Source organism: Lepidochelys kempii, chromosome 4 (genome assembly GCF_965140285.1).
Source record: "Lepidochelys kempii isolate rLepKem1 chromosome 4, rLepKem1.hap1, whole genome shotgun sequence".
Classification (NCBI taxonomy): Eukaryota; Metazoa; Chordata; order Testudines; family Cheloniidae; genus Lepidochelys; species Lepidochelys kempii.
The window spans coordinates 91,788,553-91,806,244 of record NC_136383.1 but is presented as its reverse complement, the minus strand read 5'-3'; the positions used below and the strand labels follow the sequence as shown (position 1 = coordinate 91,806,244).

Genomic DNA, 17,692 nt, shown 5'->3' with positions numbered 1-17,692 from the left:
ACTCAAAATTAGGTGTAGCTGACTCCATATCCCATAGAGACTAAGCATTGCACATTCAAGTTTAACTACTTCAATTTGAATAAGTTTTATAATCTGTAGAATTTGAAATATTAATGACAAATCAGAATTTTGAAGCATCATTTTAACTTTTTTTTTCTAATATTAAAAATTATCTTTTCAGGACAGGGTGGATATTCTTACTTGAAGGAATGGCTCTGGTGGGCAGGATTACTTTCAAGTGAGTCACAGTAAAAATGTTTCTACCTTTCTTTGTTAAAGTACATCTAAAACAGAGCAATGTGTGTAACTTTAAAAGGGGTGTGTGGCAGGGAGAACTAGGTTTGGAGGCACCTGCTGAAGGCTTCATGGCCCTACATCACTCTGGTCCAGAACAGAGCAGTGAGAAGTTCTCCAGGCAGCCTAGAGTGGCTGCAGAAGAGTGGCCAATCAGAGGGGCTGCTGGAGCAACCAATAAGGGGCCAGAAGGGCCCTATATAAGACAAGCAGCAGAGCAGAGAAGTTCAGTTGCTGGGTTGAGCTTGAGGAGTGAAGACTGGGTGGCTGAAAGAACAGTAGTACTGTGGAGAGCTCACAGCAGACAGGACTGAAGCCCAGGGAAGGTTTTTGAAGACTATGTGCCTGGCTTGCGGGAAGAGCAGCAGGACCAGTGGAAGGTCAGTGAAATGCAGGGGAACTGAGCACAGAACCCGGCTAGGCCAATGGGGGTACCGAGATGGGCTCTGCTGGTTTGGCTGAAGACTGAGCCTAGGGAGGCCTGCTGAAACACCACCAGCTGTGGGTACTGAGATGGGCCCCAGCTGGGTGGTTGAAGAAGGCAGTGCCTCTGGGAAGAAGCTTAAGAGCTGCAGTCCCATACCAGGGCTGTGATAAGAACTTGGGACTGTGTATCCCAAAAGGGGGGGACAGTGTGTGCAGCTTGGCTGGAGGGCTGAACTGTTGAAGACCAGCCGAGAGAATCAGCAGCTGCTGGGGTGCTTGAGAGAGGCAGGCCCCACCCTTACGTAAGACCAAAAGAAAAAGCAAGCTCATATATAACAGAGAGAAAGGGGGCCATCCACAAGAGAAGGATGCCCTCCATAAAAAGGGCAGTGATTGCAAGTATATTGGCCAGAGAAAAGGGGCCCCCATGAGAGGCGGGTGCTGACCCCGTTACAGGATGTTAAAAATCTTAATAAAAAGACTTCAAGGGAAAAAAGACTTGTTTGATTTTTGTTCTCTTCCCTCCTGCCCCCAATCCTGTTAAACAAACCTAGGAATACAAACTGGAGTTGTGTGGAAAGAGGAAAATAGTAGTACATGAAAAACAAACCTAGGAATACAAACTGGAGTTGTGTGGAAAGAGGAAAATAGTAGTACATGAAAAGCTGTCCTCACTGCTACCATTACTGTTACATTTTAATATACCAATACAGTAATTTGAAAACTGTTCCTGTGTGTGTATTAACTCTGTAATATCTTTATTTTGGTTACATCCAGCAGTAATTGGTAGATATGTATAATTTTGAATATGTTTGGACATTAGTGTGGATAATAAGAAATATTATTTTACTACCTACCTTTCTTGTCAAACATCTTATCTTCTGTCTAGCGCCCATCATCTTAACACTTCTAGCAGTTTTTTCTGTACTAATATTGTTTCTCTTCTAGTGGGAGTAGGGGAGGCTGCCAACTTTGCTGCCTATGCCTTTGCACCTGCAACCTTGGTTACCCCATTGGGTGCACTGAGTGTTCTTATAAGGTTAGTATGAGTCAAAAGCAGCCACTGAGAAGTGAGCCTTTTACTATATAAGAAAATACTGTATTTTTATTGCACAGGGAGGATTTTAAAAGAAAACTCTGTATGGCAAATCCAGATAAAAATTTGGCTCCTAAATTACAAGGCCAGAAGGGACCACTGGGATCATCTAGTCCAGTGGTTCTCAAACTTTTTTTTTTTTTGCAGACCACTTGAAAATTGCTGAGGGTCTTGGCGGACCACTTAATCTTTCCAAATGTTGTTTGTACCATTAGCTAACTATTGTAAAGTGCTTTGGATAAAAGTGGTATATTAAAAAAACTTAATAATCGTTTTTTATTCTACAAATAAAAGCACACAACTCCTATTTTAATATCAGTAGTCTTACCTTTCTAATGCGATGGTTGTGCTCTCTCTCCCCTGCTGTGGCAGCTCCAGAGCTGGGGCTGGGAAGGAGGGGGATCTCTCCCTCTCTCCCCTGCCACAGAGCTGGGAAGGAAGGCTGTCTCTCCCTGGCAGTTGCAGCCCTGGAGCTGGGGAAAGTTTGCCTCTTTCTTGCTGGCCGCCACAGTCCTACATATCCGAAATTCCCCCCACCCCCTCTTCTCACCTCACTGCCCCTTCCCATCTACCCTCTCTTCCCACCAAGGCCACCATCTCACCTTATATGTGCGTCTTTTCCAGGGTCCAGGCACCTAATTAGTGCGGCTGCACAGGCGTGGCTCCACTAATTAGGTGGGTGACCCTTCATTCTCTTGTGTGCGGCTGCCCAGGTGCGCACCTTAGAGGGAACTATCCGCGGACCACCTGAATGGAGCTTGCGGACCACAGTTTGAGAACCTCTTATCTAGTCCGACTTCCTCAATAACACAGGCCATAGAACTTCTCCCATATAATTCCTAGAGTATACATTTTAGAAAAAGAAGCTGAGAATTGGCGAGAGGGGATGGATCACTTGATGATTACCTGTTCTGTTCATTCCCTCTGGATTGGCATTGGCCATGGTTGGAAGACAGGATCCTGGGCTAGATGGACCTTTGGTCTAACCCAGTATCGCCATTCTTATGAGCATCTCCCTTACAAAAGGAGACTTAATGAGCTTGGCTTGTTTAGCCTAACAAAACAAAAGCTGAGTGGAGATATGGTTGCTCTTTATAAATATATCAGGAGCATAAAAACCAGGGAGGGAGAGGAGCTATTTCAGTTAAGGGTCAAGGCTGGCACAAGAAGAAATGGATATAAGCTGGCCGTCAACAAGTTTAGGCTTGAAATTAGATGAAGGTTACCATGAGAGGAATGAAATTCTGAAACAGCCTTCCAAGGGCAGTAGTGGGGGCAAAAAAACCTAACATGTTTCCAGACTGAGCTTGATAAGTTTATGGAGGGGGTGGTATGAGGAGGTTGCCTACAATGTCATATGGCCCATCTGGGAGGACTATCTACAGTGGCCAGAGATGGGATACTAGATGGGGAGGGTTCTGAGTTACTACAGAGAATTCTTTCCTGTGTGTCTGGCTGATGGGTCTCACCACATGGTCACGATCACCATATCTGGGGTTGGGAAGGAATTTTTCCCACAAGTCAGATTGACAGAGATCATAGGGCTTTTTTGCCTTCCTCTGCACCGGGGGGCACAGGTCATTTGCTGGTTTGAACTAGAATAAATGGTGGATTCTCTGTATTTTAAGTCCTAAATCAAGATTTGAGGACTTCAGTAACTCAGCGAGTGGTTATGGGCTTATTACAGGAGTGGGTAGGTGAAGTTCTGTGGCCTGCGCTGTGCAAGACGTCAGACTAGATTATTATGATGGTCCCTTTTGGTCTCAAAGTCTGAGATTTGATTACAGGGAGAAAATATTGGGTACTAAAGGCTCTTTAATCAAGCAAAGAAAGGCATAACAAAAACCAGTGGCTCAAAGTTAAAGCCAAACAAATTCAGATTAAATATAAGTCAAAAATTATCAATGAGGGTGATTAATCATTGGAAGAAGGTAGCTACCAAGGGTAGTAGTGGAGATGATGTCTTGTAGTGGAACATGTCTTGATGTTTTCATATCCTGACTGGATGCTTTTCTGAAAGGTATGCTTTATTCAAAGCCAAGTTACTTTAATCAGGGTAAGAATAAATGGGTGAAATGTAATGGCCTGTGATATATTGGAGATCAGACTAGATGATCAAATTGTTCTCTGTGGCCCTAAAATCTAGCAATTATTATATCCATTTTCTTAGCTTCCAGTTTCTATATAGCCATACGCTTCTCAATTTGCTTGTTTGCATTAGTGTGTACTTAAAATAAGCTGTTGTGTTCACCTAATATATGTTTTGCAATTGTCTAATATTATATCACTTCATCTAGTCATGATGTTTCAAAGTTGTACGGTATAACTAATTAATACATTGTAGTCTGCAACCATACCATTTTGGTCCATGATCCTGTTGGATCTGACAAGCTTAGAAGCATCAGGCTGTCAGTACTTGGATGGGAGACTCCAGGGAATATTTAAGTGATACAAGAAGTGATTAAGTAGGTGATGATTTTCCTTCCAAATCAGTACTATACTAGTTCCTCAGCATTGTGTGGGAAGACGCTCTGGTATGGATCCTGGTCACTTGTAATCACACAAATGTTAAATGATCTCATGGCACTTTATGTAAGAGTAGAGATGCTTGCCTCTCTGACCTGGCCAGATTCCAATTCAGTTAATTACATTCCATTTACCTAAAATGTCTCTCTGCCATTTCAACTGAATCATATCACTTTCTGTCCAAATTTATTGTAAATGTTACTGTGCGTGCACAGTTTCAGAAGTAGATGAAATAATTTCTAGATGTATCTATGTTTGAATATTGCAGTCCATCACAGTGTTATCTGAGTAGATATAAATCCCTAATCTCATGAGAGAGTTGAGATGCTTATCAGTTTGTAAGCACTGGTATTTTGTATGTGTGATGTGTTAGATGCTAAAGTAGTATAATGATATTGTGCTGAAACAAAGGTAAATTTAAAAAAGCTGGCAAATGCCTGGTTCAGGCACCAGTCTTGCTCGGATCCCATGTGAAAATGACCTAGTTCTAATCCCAAATGGTTGCAGTCCAACAGGACTACATCCTGACTTCTACTCTACAATCCTATGTTTTCCTTGCCACACTAGCTCCAGAAAAGCCAGTCTCCAGCTTTCTAAACCTGGGGGCCATGGATTCTTTAAGTCTTTTGTTCTGTGGCTTGTGTGTCAGTAGGGCTTGCCTCTGTATTCATTCATAGGTATCCAAAAGGAAAAATGACTGGAAAAACTGGAGCTCTGTCTGACCTTGTAAAGTTATGGGGAAGGATGTTGGGGGAAGAGTCAAGGCCTGTTGGAAAGCCCCATAGAAAATGGGGCAAGATTTATCTGACCTTTATAGAATTTTTAAAAGCTTTGGAAAAAGGTTGATTTGGCTGGTTTTTATTTACTCTCAGCTGGTTTCCTTATCCCCAAATCCAAACTTTTTTTTAATTAGTATCACTATACATAAAAGCATTATGACTATATTATAAAGAGGTTCAGCTGCACAAATCAATTACCTTTTTTTAAATCCACAGTGCAATATTGTCTTCCTATTTTTTAAATGAAAAGCTCAATGTTCATGGGAAATTAGGCTGCATATTGAGCGTTTTGGGGTCAACGGTGATGGTTATTCATGCCCCTGAAGAAGAGGAGGTCACTTCTTTAGATGAAATGGAAATAAAACTGAAAGATCCAGGTCTGTAACTTAAATCATCTGTATTTAATGAAAAAATGCCTTTCAATGTCTCTTATTTTTATAGATATGTCAGCTTGCACTAGACCTGTCCATAAGTGAATAATTGGAGGGTTTTCCTGTGTTATATGTTACCATCACCCCATTCACTTTCACCTGAAGATGAAATGGAATTTGTTATCACTTTGGTGCTTTACTATACTATAGCATACCTTGAAAGCAAAAATCAGGCTGTGAATGTAAGCAAGCAAGACTGACTTGAAGCATCTTTACACTAGTAGTTAAAAAATAAACAAAGAAAAATCAGCATTTACAAGAAAGCATGGCTAACTAAAAATGCTGTGTCTGTTATCACATGAAGACCACGATAATACAGGCAGTCCTTGACTTTACGAGGTTCGACTTACGAACGGCACTTACGACATTTCTGAATTGACACCCTAATTTAATTTTATGATGCTCGGTCTCGGAATGGAGTGGATTGCGGTTCCAAGTTATGACGTTTCAACTTATGATGTAATTTTCAGGAATCGATTGTGTTGTAAGTCCGAGGACTGCCTGTCGTTTGTATGCTGTAGTTAATTTCTTATTCTTGCCTGGTGCTCCTGGTTTCCAATCTGCAGATCTTGGAGAATATGCGGGAGGCACAGGGCCATTTGTGATGAGACTTTGTGAGCCAGTTATGACAGCAGCCAGAGTTCTATTCTGTTAGTGCTATGCTGGCAGCAGGGGAGTTATTACTATCCTTGCATTACCTATTTAAACAGAATAGCTAATATTTATATATGCTTTCTTAAAGATTGGGAGAGTGGGAAAGACTTTAAGGGTCTAGTGGTCAGTCTCCAGAGGCTCTTCACTCTCTCTGTTCCTTTCACTAGCCTCCTTGCACCCAGGCCCAGGCAGCTGAGTCATTTTGGGGAGGTGGAGATGGGGAGGAATACTTGTCTTTCCTTTTCCTGTCTACCCCTCTCTGGTGAGAGACCATGAGAGAGAGAGAATCTAGGGAAGGGAGTGTTGTATTGGCATCTGTCCTGTCAACCAGTAATGCAGGATTTGAGAGTGGTGCTGGCTGTTCCTGCTTCCCCGCTCCTACCATTAGTAGTGGGTGGTCCTTGTACTGCTTCAGCATGCCCCATAACTGCTGAGCAGCTTCTTTATTTAACAGCTAAGTTGCCTCCTTTGCATTCCCTAATGTTGTTCCACTGAGAAGTCCCTAGGGGACTGCCTCCCAGATGTCAGAGCAGGGGTGGGTCTTATTCCTGTGCAGAGGGCTGGATGCTCCTGGTAGCCCCATATCCCACCCATCCTATACCTCCTCAAATTATTATTATTTTTTTTACATAAACACAACAGAGTGCAGATCTACTCTGAAAATGAATTAAGCAAAATTCACTCATATCTGCTCACTTGAGTAATAGAAATAAATATTTAGCCCCAGATTTTAAAAATGGATGCCAAAAGCTAGGCACCTGGGTTGATTTTCAAAAGAATGAAGTGCCCAGCAGTTTCCATTGATTTCAGTGGAGTAGTTGAGGGCTAAGCACATCTGAAAATGAAGCTGAGATAAGGAAAACTTTTGATTTTTTTTCTAGTAAATTGAAAATAAAATGGTATGGAAACCTATTGAGAGGCAATAATCCTGGAACCCCACAACTCCATATTTCCAGAGTCACTGTTCAGAACAGACATGCACATTAAGTGGTCTGTGTTTCTCTCTGTCCGTTTGTAACTCCACATTAGTAAGATTTCAGGAGCAACTTTTCAATTTATCTAGGGTATTTCTTTAAAAAAAACCAAAACTTAAAGTTCTCATAAGCCAGATTCTTTACGCACAGAGCATCCAGAGGTAGCTGGTACCCCCAGTGCAAGGGAACTGTCTGCCAGGGAAAGCTGGCAGAGGTGTCTCCACCACTTCCTGCATCAGGTATCCCACCTCCTGTTAGCATAAGGCCCATTTTTAAAACTGGTTAGGTTGTTTTGCCACCACTAATGCTAATGAAAGGCTGCTCCAGAGTGTCTCTCCTCTGATGGCTAGAAACCGTCTTCTAATTTCCTCCCTAGTATTTGCCCCTATGATCTCTATAAATACATCAATTATATCATGAATCTTGCCCATATGCTCAGGGTTTAGCTGATCGCCATATTTGGGGTCGGGAAGGAATTTTCCTCCAGGGCAGATTGGAAGAGGCCCTGGAGGTTTTTCGCCTTCCTCTGTAGCATGGGGCACAGGTTACTTGCTGGAGGGTTCTCTGCTCCTTGAAGTCTTTAAACCACAATTTGAGGACTTCAATAGCACAGACATAGGTGAGAGGTTTTTTGCAGGAGTGGTGGGTGAAATTCTGTGGCCTGCGTTGTGCAGGAGGTCAGACTAGATGATCATAATGGTCCCTTCTGACCTAAATATCTATGAATCCTTCAGCCTTAATTTTGGTGGAAGCCAAGTTCACTTAGTCTTCCTCCTCCCATAAGATTGACTTTCCATTCTCTTGATCATTGTAGTAGCCCTTCTTGGCACCTGTTCTAGTTTTGAATTCATCTTTCCAAACATGGATGATCAGAATTGTACACAGTATTTGAGATGAAGTCTTATCAGTGCTTTGTACAATGTCATTACAATTCCCTGTCTCTATTGGAAATACCTTGACTGACACATCTTAGATCCCATTTGCCTTTTTCACAGCCATATCACATTGATTGAGTAGTACACCCAAGTCTCTGTCCTCTTCTGTCATTTCCAGTTGATTAGCCCCTAATTGTGACAGTTCTGGGGATGCCCAGGACTAAGTCACGGCTCCCTAAATATCACCCATACATACATCGCATGACAATCATGAGACTCAGCATGATATAAGTTGTTTGGGTTTTTTTAGAGACCTCCCATGACCTTATTCATGGATAAATACAATTAAAGCTGTGTGCTAGGTGTTGTGAGTTTGTCAGGCATGTTAGGGGTTTCAGTTACACAACAGTAAACCCTTTGCTAGTTGGCATTGAGGAGTTCTTCGGGTCATGGTAGCTTATAGCAGAAACTTCTGTTCAAGTAGCGTCCCTATGTGTGTTCCACTTCAGGTACACATGCACCCTGCTCATCTTTAATTGGAGATTTTCATTAGCAGTGTCTGTTTGGCTTGTGCATATGCTGCTGATATCTTTGTGCCCACACCAAGGCTATATCAGGCTGAAAAGGTGAACCGCCCTCCGTTTCTTCTCAACTCCCTTGGCCTGAAACGGATGTTCATGTGTCCACATTGTGCATGCCCTGGCTGCTTGCTGACTTTGGCCTAACTTATTTTAGTTTAGATAGCTTGTTTGTTTTATTTCCTGTGGGGAAATCCTCCCTTCACCCTGGTTTGGAACCAGGTCAGGAGAACCCAACTGTACACCAATCTCTGGGCATATCTAGTGCCCCTTCAACTTCAGCACAGCACTCTCCTTAAAAGAGAAAAGCCTCAGACCTTTTCTCAAGATCCCAAGAAGAGGCGCTCTAATTTGCCTCTTAAGGAATGCACTTCAAAAAGACCTCGCTCTCCAAGTTTGTCAACAGCCTCAGAGACTTCGACCTCAAGGCTTGGTATCGTAAAGGTGAAGGGCTCCTCCAGTACTGGCAAGGTGGGAAAATCCCATAGATCTTCTAAGAGAAATCATGGCTCTGAGAAGGCTCCAGTACATTCAGATGGTCAGAGCAAACACAGAAGACTGGTACTGTCAGGCTCAACCCCTCTTCTGGTATCCCTGTTGGGCTGTTTGGTCATGTAAGGCTAAACCTCCAGCTATATCAGCAGCATCTGTGAAGCACTCAAAACCATCCTGCAGGGACACGGATATTGGTCTGCCAATATCTCAACCTCACTCAGTGCCGCAACTCTGCTTGGTACCACAAGACCTTAGGTACCTGAAAAACTTATTGGTGACTGCTGAACCAGATGGACCATTGCTTGCAAATACCAAATGTGTCTCAATACTGAGAACCACTCAGTCTCCAAACTCTTATGCATCCTTGGTATCATCTAATTCACCTCCCTTTTTGGTTGGAGCTCCCCTCTTAGAGAAAGAAGAGGATGATGATGATGGAGACCTACCTTCAGTATCTTCAGTCTCTGTCCAGGGTTTTCCCACATACACATATAGGAATCCCACTTCTCAAAGCCAGGGAGGATGTCCAGGGAACTTGTCACTCTTGGTGGGATGCCACCTTCTCCCACTATGGCCCTCAATGGCCATACTGGGATCCCTGGGCAGCTTATCACCAACAGTTCTCCAGGCCCCCAACCCTCTCCCATCAGGGTGATAAGGAGACTCAAGCTTCTCCTTTCCAGCTACAGGAGGAAACATTTGATGATCAGGAGGCTAGGGCAGACAGAGAAGCTACTCCTCAGACTACTATCTCCTCCTCATCACCAAATGAGGCAGTAATGCCTTCTCCATCTATAGCTGACGATTTTCAGCAGGTTCAAGTCTTCATTAGACAGGTGGCCAACTTCTTACAGATACCTCTTGACAAAGTCAAAGAATCTCAGCACAAACTTGGATATTCTTCACTCCTGAGATATCATCTAGAGTAGCCCTTCCTGACAACGAGGCTCTTATGGAATCTGCAAAAACCATTTGGCAAACCTCAGGCACAATAACACCTATATGTAATAGTTAAAAAGTATTATGTTCCCACCGAAGACTCAGAGTTCCTATTTTCTCATCCTCCACCCAAATGTGTCTGGTAGTGGATGTAGTGAATGAATGGGGCAAACAACATTGATATAAATCCACCCCATACAACAGTGACCAGAAACACCTGGAATCTTACTCATCAGCAAACCTACAATTTCACATTGTGAATTATCAGGTGCTGATGGCCAAATATAACTTAACAAATTATGCAAGATGTGATTCTCTTATTCAACACTTTCCTCCAGACCAAAGGGAGCAATATCAGGCTTATATTGCTGAGGGGCAGTTATAGGCCAGAACATCACTTCAGGAGGTTTATCACTTCAGATAGCTGAGGATTCAGACCCTCTGCTCTCTTTAGCCTGTCAGCTGCAACGATTTGCACGCTTCTCCACATCTGGAGACCAAGTTTCCCATTTCTGACAAGCATAGGAACATACCACCTCAGACAGATGGATGCTGAAAATAATAATATTGTGCTACACCATCCATTTTCCCTCCCTCCCTCCTTCTAATCTCTCTCTCTCGATCAGTCTTCAGGGACCCCTCTCATGAGTTCTTACTAAGATAGGAAATACACTTCTTTTTTCATATAGGAGCAATAGAGCTGGTCCCCACTCAGCACCAGGGAAGGGGCTTCTACTTGAGGTACTTCCTTTTGCCAATAAAAATGGATGGGTGGAGACTAATCTTAGATATAAGACTCTTGAACAAATTTATGAGGTCTCAAAAGTTCAGGATGGTGACTCTAACAGCTATAGTTCCTTCTCTAAATTCAGGGGATTAGTTTTCAGCTCTTTACCCTCAAGACACATACTTCCACATAGTGATACACACATCCCACAGAAGGTTCCTGCATTTTACCATAGCCCAGGATCATTTTTGGTACCGGATACTCCTATTTGGTCTCTCCTCAGCTCCAAGAGTTTTCAAAGGTTCTATCAGTAGTGGCTGCCTACCTGTGTCATCAGTAGGGCCCTACCAAATTCGCAGCAAATAGTCATCAGGCAACTGTAATATTCCTGTACCTCAATGATTGGCTGGTTAAGGGTTGGTCATAGCAGGAGGTGTTGACCACCAGACAGAAAGCACTTTCTCCATTCTTAAACTTGGGTCTTCAGTTGACTGGGAAAATCCACATTGATTCCTATACAGAATGTACAATTTATAGGGGAATCCCTGGATTTCTTGGCATCCAGAGCCTTTCTTCCTGTGGACAGATTCATGACACTATCAACCTTGTCAGAACTATTCAAGGTAGCCCCCAGAGTTGAATCAGAAGCTGTGTTCAACTTCTGTTACAAATGTGCAAGCCGCCATATGACCTAAACATGCTAGATGACATCTTTGCTGTTTCCAGGGATGGCTCAGATCAGTTTACTTGCCAAACAGTCACAACCTCGACGAGGAATGTCAGTGTCTCAACAAGTGAAACACTCTCTAGACTGGTGGAAGGTTCATCGCAATGTAGGGTTGGGAGTTCTTTTCCTCCAACTGATGCCCACGATAACTATAACTACAGATACATCTCTGTTCGGATGGGGACCACATCTTGACACTCTAATGGTAAAGGGCAGATGGTTATCCCAAGAAACCACACTTCACATCAACGTGTTGGAGCTCAGAGCAGTTAGAAGTGCCTGCCTTCATTTTCTGCCTCTCATCAGACACTGGTCTATCAGACAATGTGGCCTGCCAGTTTTATATATATTGGCAGGGAGGAGCAAAATCCCCTTTCTCTGTACCAATGCAATAAGGTCATGGAACTGGTGTATAAAACATTGCATAAGAATTTTGGCAATGTGTCTTCTGGGCAGGTAAAATGACACTGAGAGTGTCAGCTGTATTTTTTCCCAGATTCTTGCTGACATATTTCAGACTTGGGGATTTCCAGAAGTGGACCTCTTTGGCACAGCTACACACACAAAATGCCATCGCATCTGTCTGAGGTGGGGGAGAGTGAGGTTGCCATTCCTTGTGGGATCCCTTCCTCCTCACTCATATGAAAAAGCTGTTTGTGTTTCCCCTGATGCCTCTAATTCTCTGAATAGTGAACAAAATCAGAAAGGAAAAGGGTGGGGTAGCATCATATATCAATCCAGCATCTTTGCCTTTTATTTCGATCACTCCTGAATAGTGCATATCCTTTAATATCTGTAGTCCAGTCATGATTACTGTTCCTCCATGTTTCTGTTATCCCTAGAATACCTAGTTTCACATCCTGTATCAGTAGTTCTAGTTCCTCCATTTTGTTGCCCATGCTCCTCACATTAGTATACAAAGATCTCAGTTGTTTCTGTCTGACCTCACACAATTTCCTAGCTGGATTAGGTATAGTCCTTTAGCTGCCCCTACTTCTGATGTTCCTTTATTCTTTACTATATCCTCATTTGCCTGATTTTCCTTTTCCTATGTATTAAAACCAGGCAAACAAACTCACCTGTTTGTCGGGTACAAGCTGAAACTTAACACAAGAAGTCTTTTAGAAATGCCTACTATATACACAGCATATAGAACTTCATTATCCCTCAGGGTTACCTTTTGAGATCCGAGTCATTGGGGAAGCCTTGGCTGCATGGTCCAGGAATCCCCTGCAGTTAATGTAGGAACCCAAAGCTTCCATATACATGGCACTGTGCCTCTGGCATATTCTCCAGGAGATGCCAATTTTGAGGATAGAATCCCCTGCCCTGTCTTGGGCAGAGGCCCAGACTGATCTTTAAGACACTATGTAAGTCTATTTTTTTTTTCTTCTGCCCTTTCAGCCAACTCATGTAGGTTTTTCCGTGGGAGGAAAAAATCTGACTAATAAAGCTTTCACTTCCAAGCCATCTGGATGGCAATGACCAGAAATTGTTGCCCTCATGTGACTGATTCTTGGCCTATGTGAAATGAATTATTGGTTTCATTCTAATTTAAAGCAAACATGGCCACGTCACAAACTGGTCCATCGCTGTCTGACTTAGCAGACAGCCCAAAAATTGATGTATGCGTGGGGGAAACTTGCACAGCTGCTACCAGCATTGTACCTGTTCTTGGGTCAAATTAGAGCTTTTTGCTCTTCTTGGTTGTCAATCTGGAACATTTAATGAATAATATGTTCATTCTTTATGTTCATAATAATTAATCAGCATGTGTGTTGTGAACTCTCCAAAATTTGTGGTACAGTCTGAAGCCACAAAGGATTTTTGGGTTCAGGACTAGTTTTAGGACTAACATCTAGACTGAGTGGAGGTGTTCTGGAATAATAAATACTATATAATAAGCACAGAAGTAGCTATCAGAACCCCGTTATATTCAAGCACCGCTGTGAAAAAGAGGGTAGGAGGGCTTGACAGATTATAGTGTGGAAAAGAGGATTGCCCAGAGTGAGAGTTTGAAAAACTGAGACTATCAAGGCCAACCAAAAACTATGAATTTGCTTCAGTGAAGTGAGCATCCCTTGGTTAGGCTAATGCAATGGAACCACGCATGGGGGCTGAGAAAGAGCACCAGTATTTTTATAGGGCTGTGTGTATATATAGTCTGATATACTTCATTAGTTGTCTTTTAAATGGCCTAGTAAAATGCATAACTTCATTTACAAATATAATAATGTCTTAATGTATCAGAATACTGTAAGCATAAAGCAGGTTAGATTCTTATACCTAAATACTGGGCTAATTTCACTGTTTGAGTAAGTGGGTGTAACTCTATTGATTGCACTGGAATTGACTGCACTGTGCCTTGTGAATTTGTGCCAGTATTTATATTGCAGTTAGAAAAGCTGTATAACTTTTTTGTACCTGACTGAATCTGATTTGAAACTGTACCTCATTAATTGTGTGTAACTTCTTTTTCTCCTTCCCAAACAGTGTTCATTGCATTTGCTGTGGTTATAACTGTGGTCTCCCTGGTGCTGATTTTTGTTGTGGCTCCAAGGAAAGGTCAGACGAATATACTGGTCTACATATCAATTTGTTCAGTGATTGGTGCCTTCTCTGTCTCATCAGTCAAGGGCCTTGGCATTGCCATTAAAGAAATACTGGAGCAGAAGCCAGTTTACCAACATCCGCTGGTTTATATTTTGGTGGGGACTTTAGTGCTCTCGGTCAGCACTCAGATCAACTATCTTAACAAAGCATTGGACATGTTTAATACATCTCTAGTGACACCTATTTATTATGTGTGTTTCACTACTACAGTTGTGACATGTTCCATTATCCTGTTTAAAGAATGGAATAGCATGGACTTGGGTGATATCATTGGCAGCCTCAGTGGATTCTTCACCATAATCATAGGCATTTTCCTTTTGCATGTTTTTAAAAATACTAATATCACCCTGAAGCAATTGACATCTACAGCTATAAAAGAACCCTCATTGCCTCTGCATGGATATGATGCTCATCATACTTTATTGGAGAACATGGAGAGCCCCACGCTGGCATATGAGGAGGACAATCCTTTGTTCAGTCGAGGAAATGCACAGGGAGCTATTTGCCATTAAAATTTTGACATGCAAACCAGATCCACCTACATCAATCAGAACGGTCTCTGCTTTTTTCCTGGGGGGAAAAAAAAACTTTTATGAAGTGAGATAAATGTTGGCAACAACAGTGTGTGCTTGGAGAAATAGATAAGTCACTATGATGTTAGTTATTGAATGGAAAACTGTTGTATGTAATCAATGACACAAATAGAAATCTGCCATTGAGACTTTTTCATTGCCCATATCTCTGACAGTATATGACTTCCTCAGTCTCCTTATTGTGGTTTTGTCAATTGGAAGACTTTCTTTTTCAGCTGAAGAATTGCAATATGTGCAATATATATTGATAAAGTGCAATTTTCCTTCATGATACGGGGTAGTAAACACTTTATTAAGGTAACAGGCTCTTTATAGGTATCTTAATAAAGGCATTACTAGAAGAATATGATGACCATTTCAAAGATTGAAATGCTAATATATTGTCACGGTTAATGCATATATAACATTCAACTTTGAAGCCTATCAATTAGCAGATGTCCTGAAGGAAACACAGCTTTCCCCCATTAACAGTTCTATATTAAAACTTAATTTGTTTAAATGAGAACTTCATTTGTGAGCATTGAGCCCAGTTCAGATACTTTGAAACATAAACAGCATACTTTTGTAGCAGTTTTCTGGTATCTAGTCTCTTCGAGCTTTTTCTTTTTTCCTTTGTTAGTTCCTGTTTTTTGATGTTAAAGTCCAGTTCTTCTAACTGAGTCTGGATTTTTTTCCTATATAAAAGCTATACATGGAGCTTTTAACTATTTCTAATGCACTATAGTGTTGACTGTATATTAAGCAAAGAGAATACCATAATTTACCTTTACTGTACTGAGTGATCAAGGAGCATCAAATCATTGCATTAAGTGATTTGTCTAGCCCTTATTTTCTACAACTACTTAGTATTTGCCTCACAAATGTGTCAACTTCTTTTAAAATTATGTCTTGATGGCCTATCACCTGTGTTGCAAGAACCTCTAGGTCACAGTGTTGGCCATGAAACCTATAAAAGACAGCTGATCTATGCACAGATGATATTTTATTGCATAATTTCTATTTAATTTGACACCTCTTTCCCTGCCATATTGTGAGCCAGAAAGTGACTTCAGCTATCAAATGTGTAGGTCCAGTAGACTAGGATGGTCAAGTTCTATAGTGTCTCCTCAGCACAGCATCACCACACAGCGTGGCTCCCTTACTGAATTCCGAGCCTCTTCAGCAAGAGGTGATTTTAGGATTTAATCAATTCACTTTCCTTGCTCAAAAGTGATGTGTAAAACATGAGATGGGGGATTTTCAGTGTGTAACAAAGAAACACAAACAAATCTTTTGCAATTTAGAAAATGAAATGTTGCTCGTTCTACTTTTACAAAGTAAGCCTATGCTGTGAAGTTCACTTTAGTTTAGATGCATAAGAAAGTTTCTTTAACTTTGAAGAGTTCCTGACAAGAGGAAAATGGACCGCCATGTTTCACAAGTATTTGTATGTCTGCATAACTTATAAGGTTGTGTATTTTATTTAATTTTTGGGAGGTATTCTTAATGTGTCTTATTTGCTAATGATGATTGTTTCCCCTTATTATTTGGAAACCACCAAAAACCAGACTGATAATAGTGTTCAGAACACTAGTGTAAAACCATTTTAATCCCAAGTTTTAAACTAAATATACCTTTTTTAGCTTGGTTATGAGGGTAGTTGGAACACATTGACACAGACTATCAGTTATAGCAATCATTTGCAGATTGCCTTTAAACCACCCTCCTGTGAAATACTAGTTTGACTGAAGTGGTTTGTCTAGCTGTAATCCTCAGTAAGGTAAATACGGTATTACAGGGAAATGTTGCTATCATCAGATCCTTTCTTCACTCAGAGTTCAGGATCATAGCCTATTACAACTGCTTTTGAGAAGCATGTGGAATAAGGCTGGAATAGTTGCAGCAATGTTGCATGCAACAGGAAGAGACTTACAAAAATTCTTCTCACTTTTTAAATACGAGCATTCATATAGCTTTAGATGTTCTTCAGACATTCCAAATGAGCAATACAGGGGATGTACAGAGACTATTTGGGGTTTTATTAGTCAGGTGTGTAAGATCAAACTGTTCAGCACAAAAAGTGGGTAATACGTTACTGTAAATTTACACCATTAACTTTAGAGAGTTTGGCCTTTTAATAAAAACTTGCATTGCTTCTCAGTGGAAATTAATTATGCTGGTTACAGTGTAACGTTTAGAACAAAGTTTGTATTTTTTTTAAAAGGAAGTCTATTGGCATATGGCTTGCCTATGTTTTCATGTATAACTATCATAGTTGTATGCACAAATGGTTATTTGCATGAACAAATGCCCAGTTAGACATGTTTGTATATGTATTACTATTTTTTAAATGAACTCCTACTTGTACATTTTTGCATATGCACATGGGCTACCTATTTTTAAACCTGGCTCTGACAAAATCTGCGTGGTTGTAATAAGTATGAAATAAGTCTTTCCTGATGAACCTGGTTAGTTTGTAATCATACAAAGTTAACTTCCATAAAGAAAAATGGATGTAAAACTTGTTTTTCCTAAAGTATCAAAACCCCATAGTTAATGCTTATTTTCATTATGTCCAAGAACACTAGAATGTCAATAAAGGAAATAATTGTTTTTATTATGAGATTTGATTCTTAAAATACTTTTGAATGAATTACTTAACTAAAAGAGATTTTATATTTTGTTGGAAAGGTTTATATTTAGTGATTGCTTCCCTTGAAGGGTTTTAAAGTTTTAATTTGAGTATAAAGATATTCCACTGTTTTGTCTTGTAATAAAAAGTATATATTAATTTTGTGCTAGATCATGTTTTCTTTAAGAGAAAATGCAGTAAATAGGCTAAATGCTATAGTAAAATCAAACATATCTGTTTAATCTGAACAGAACTGTATTATCTCTGTGGTATCCCATCATATGTATCATTTATATACATGCCCATCTAAATGAAGGAGATTGTTAGGCTGAGTTCAGTGTAGATAATGGCCTG

At 40.9% G+C, this 17,692-nt stretch overlaps 1 protein-coding gene across 1 annotated transcript in view; it reads left to right on the top strand.

The window, feature by feature from the left end:
* NIPAL1 (NIPA like domain containing 1) overlaps positions 1–17,302 on the top strand; it is a 43,331-nt gene extending 26,029 nt beyond the window's left edge. Inside the window, exons 3-6 of the mRNA XM_073342107.2 lie at positions 182–238; positions 1,669–1,759; positions 5,338–5,498; positions 14,015–17,302. Coding sequence (XP_073198208.2) covers positions 182–238; positions 1,669–1,759; positions 5,338–5,498; positions 14,015–14,646 — 941 coding nt within the window. The 3' untranslated portion in view covers positions 14,647–17,302. The remainder of the gene's footprint in view (positions 1–181; positions 239–1,668; positions 1,760–5,337; positions 5,499–14,014) is intronic.
* Positions 17,303–17,692: the final 390 nt, after the last annotated feature.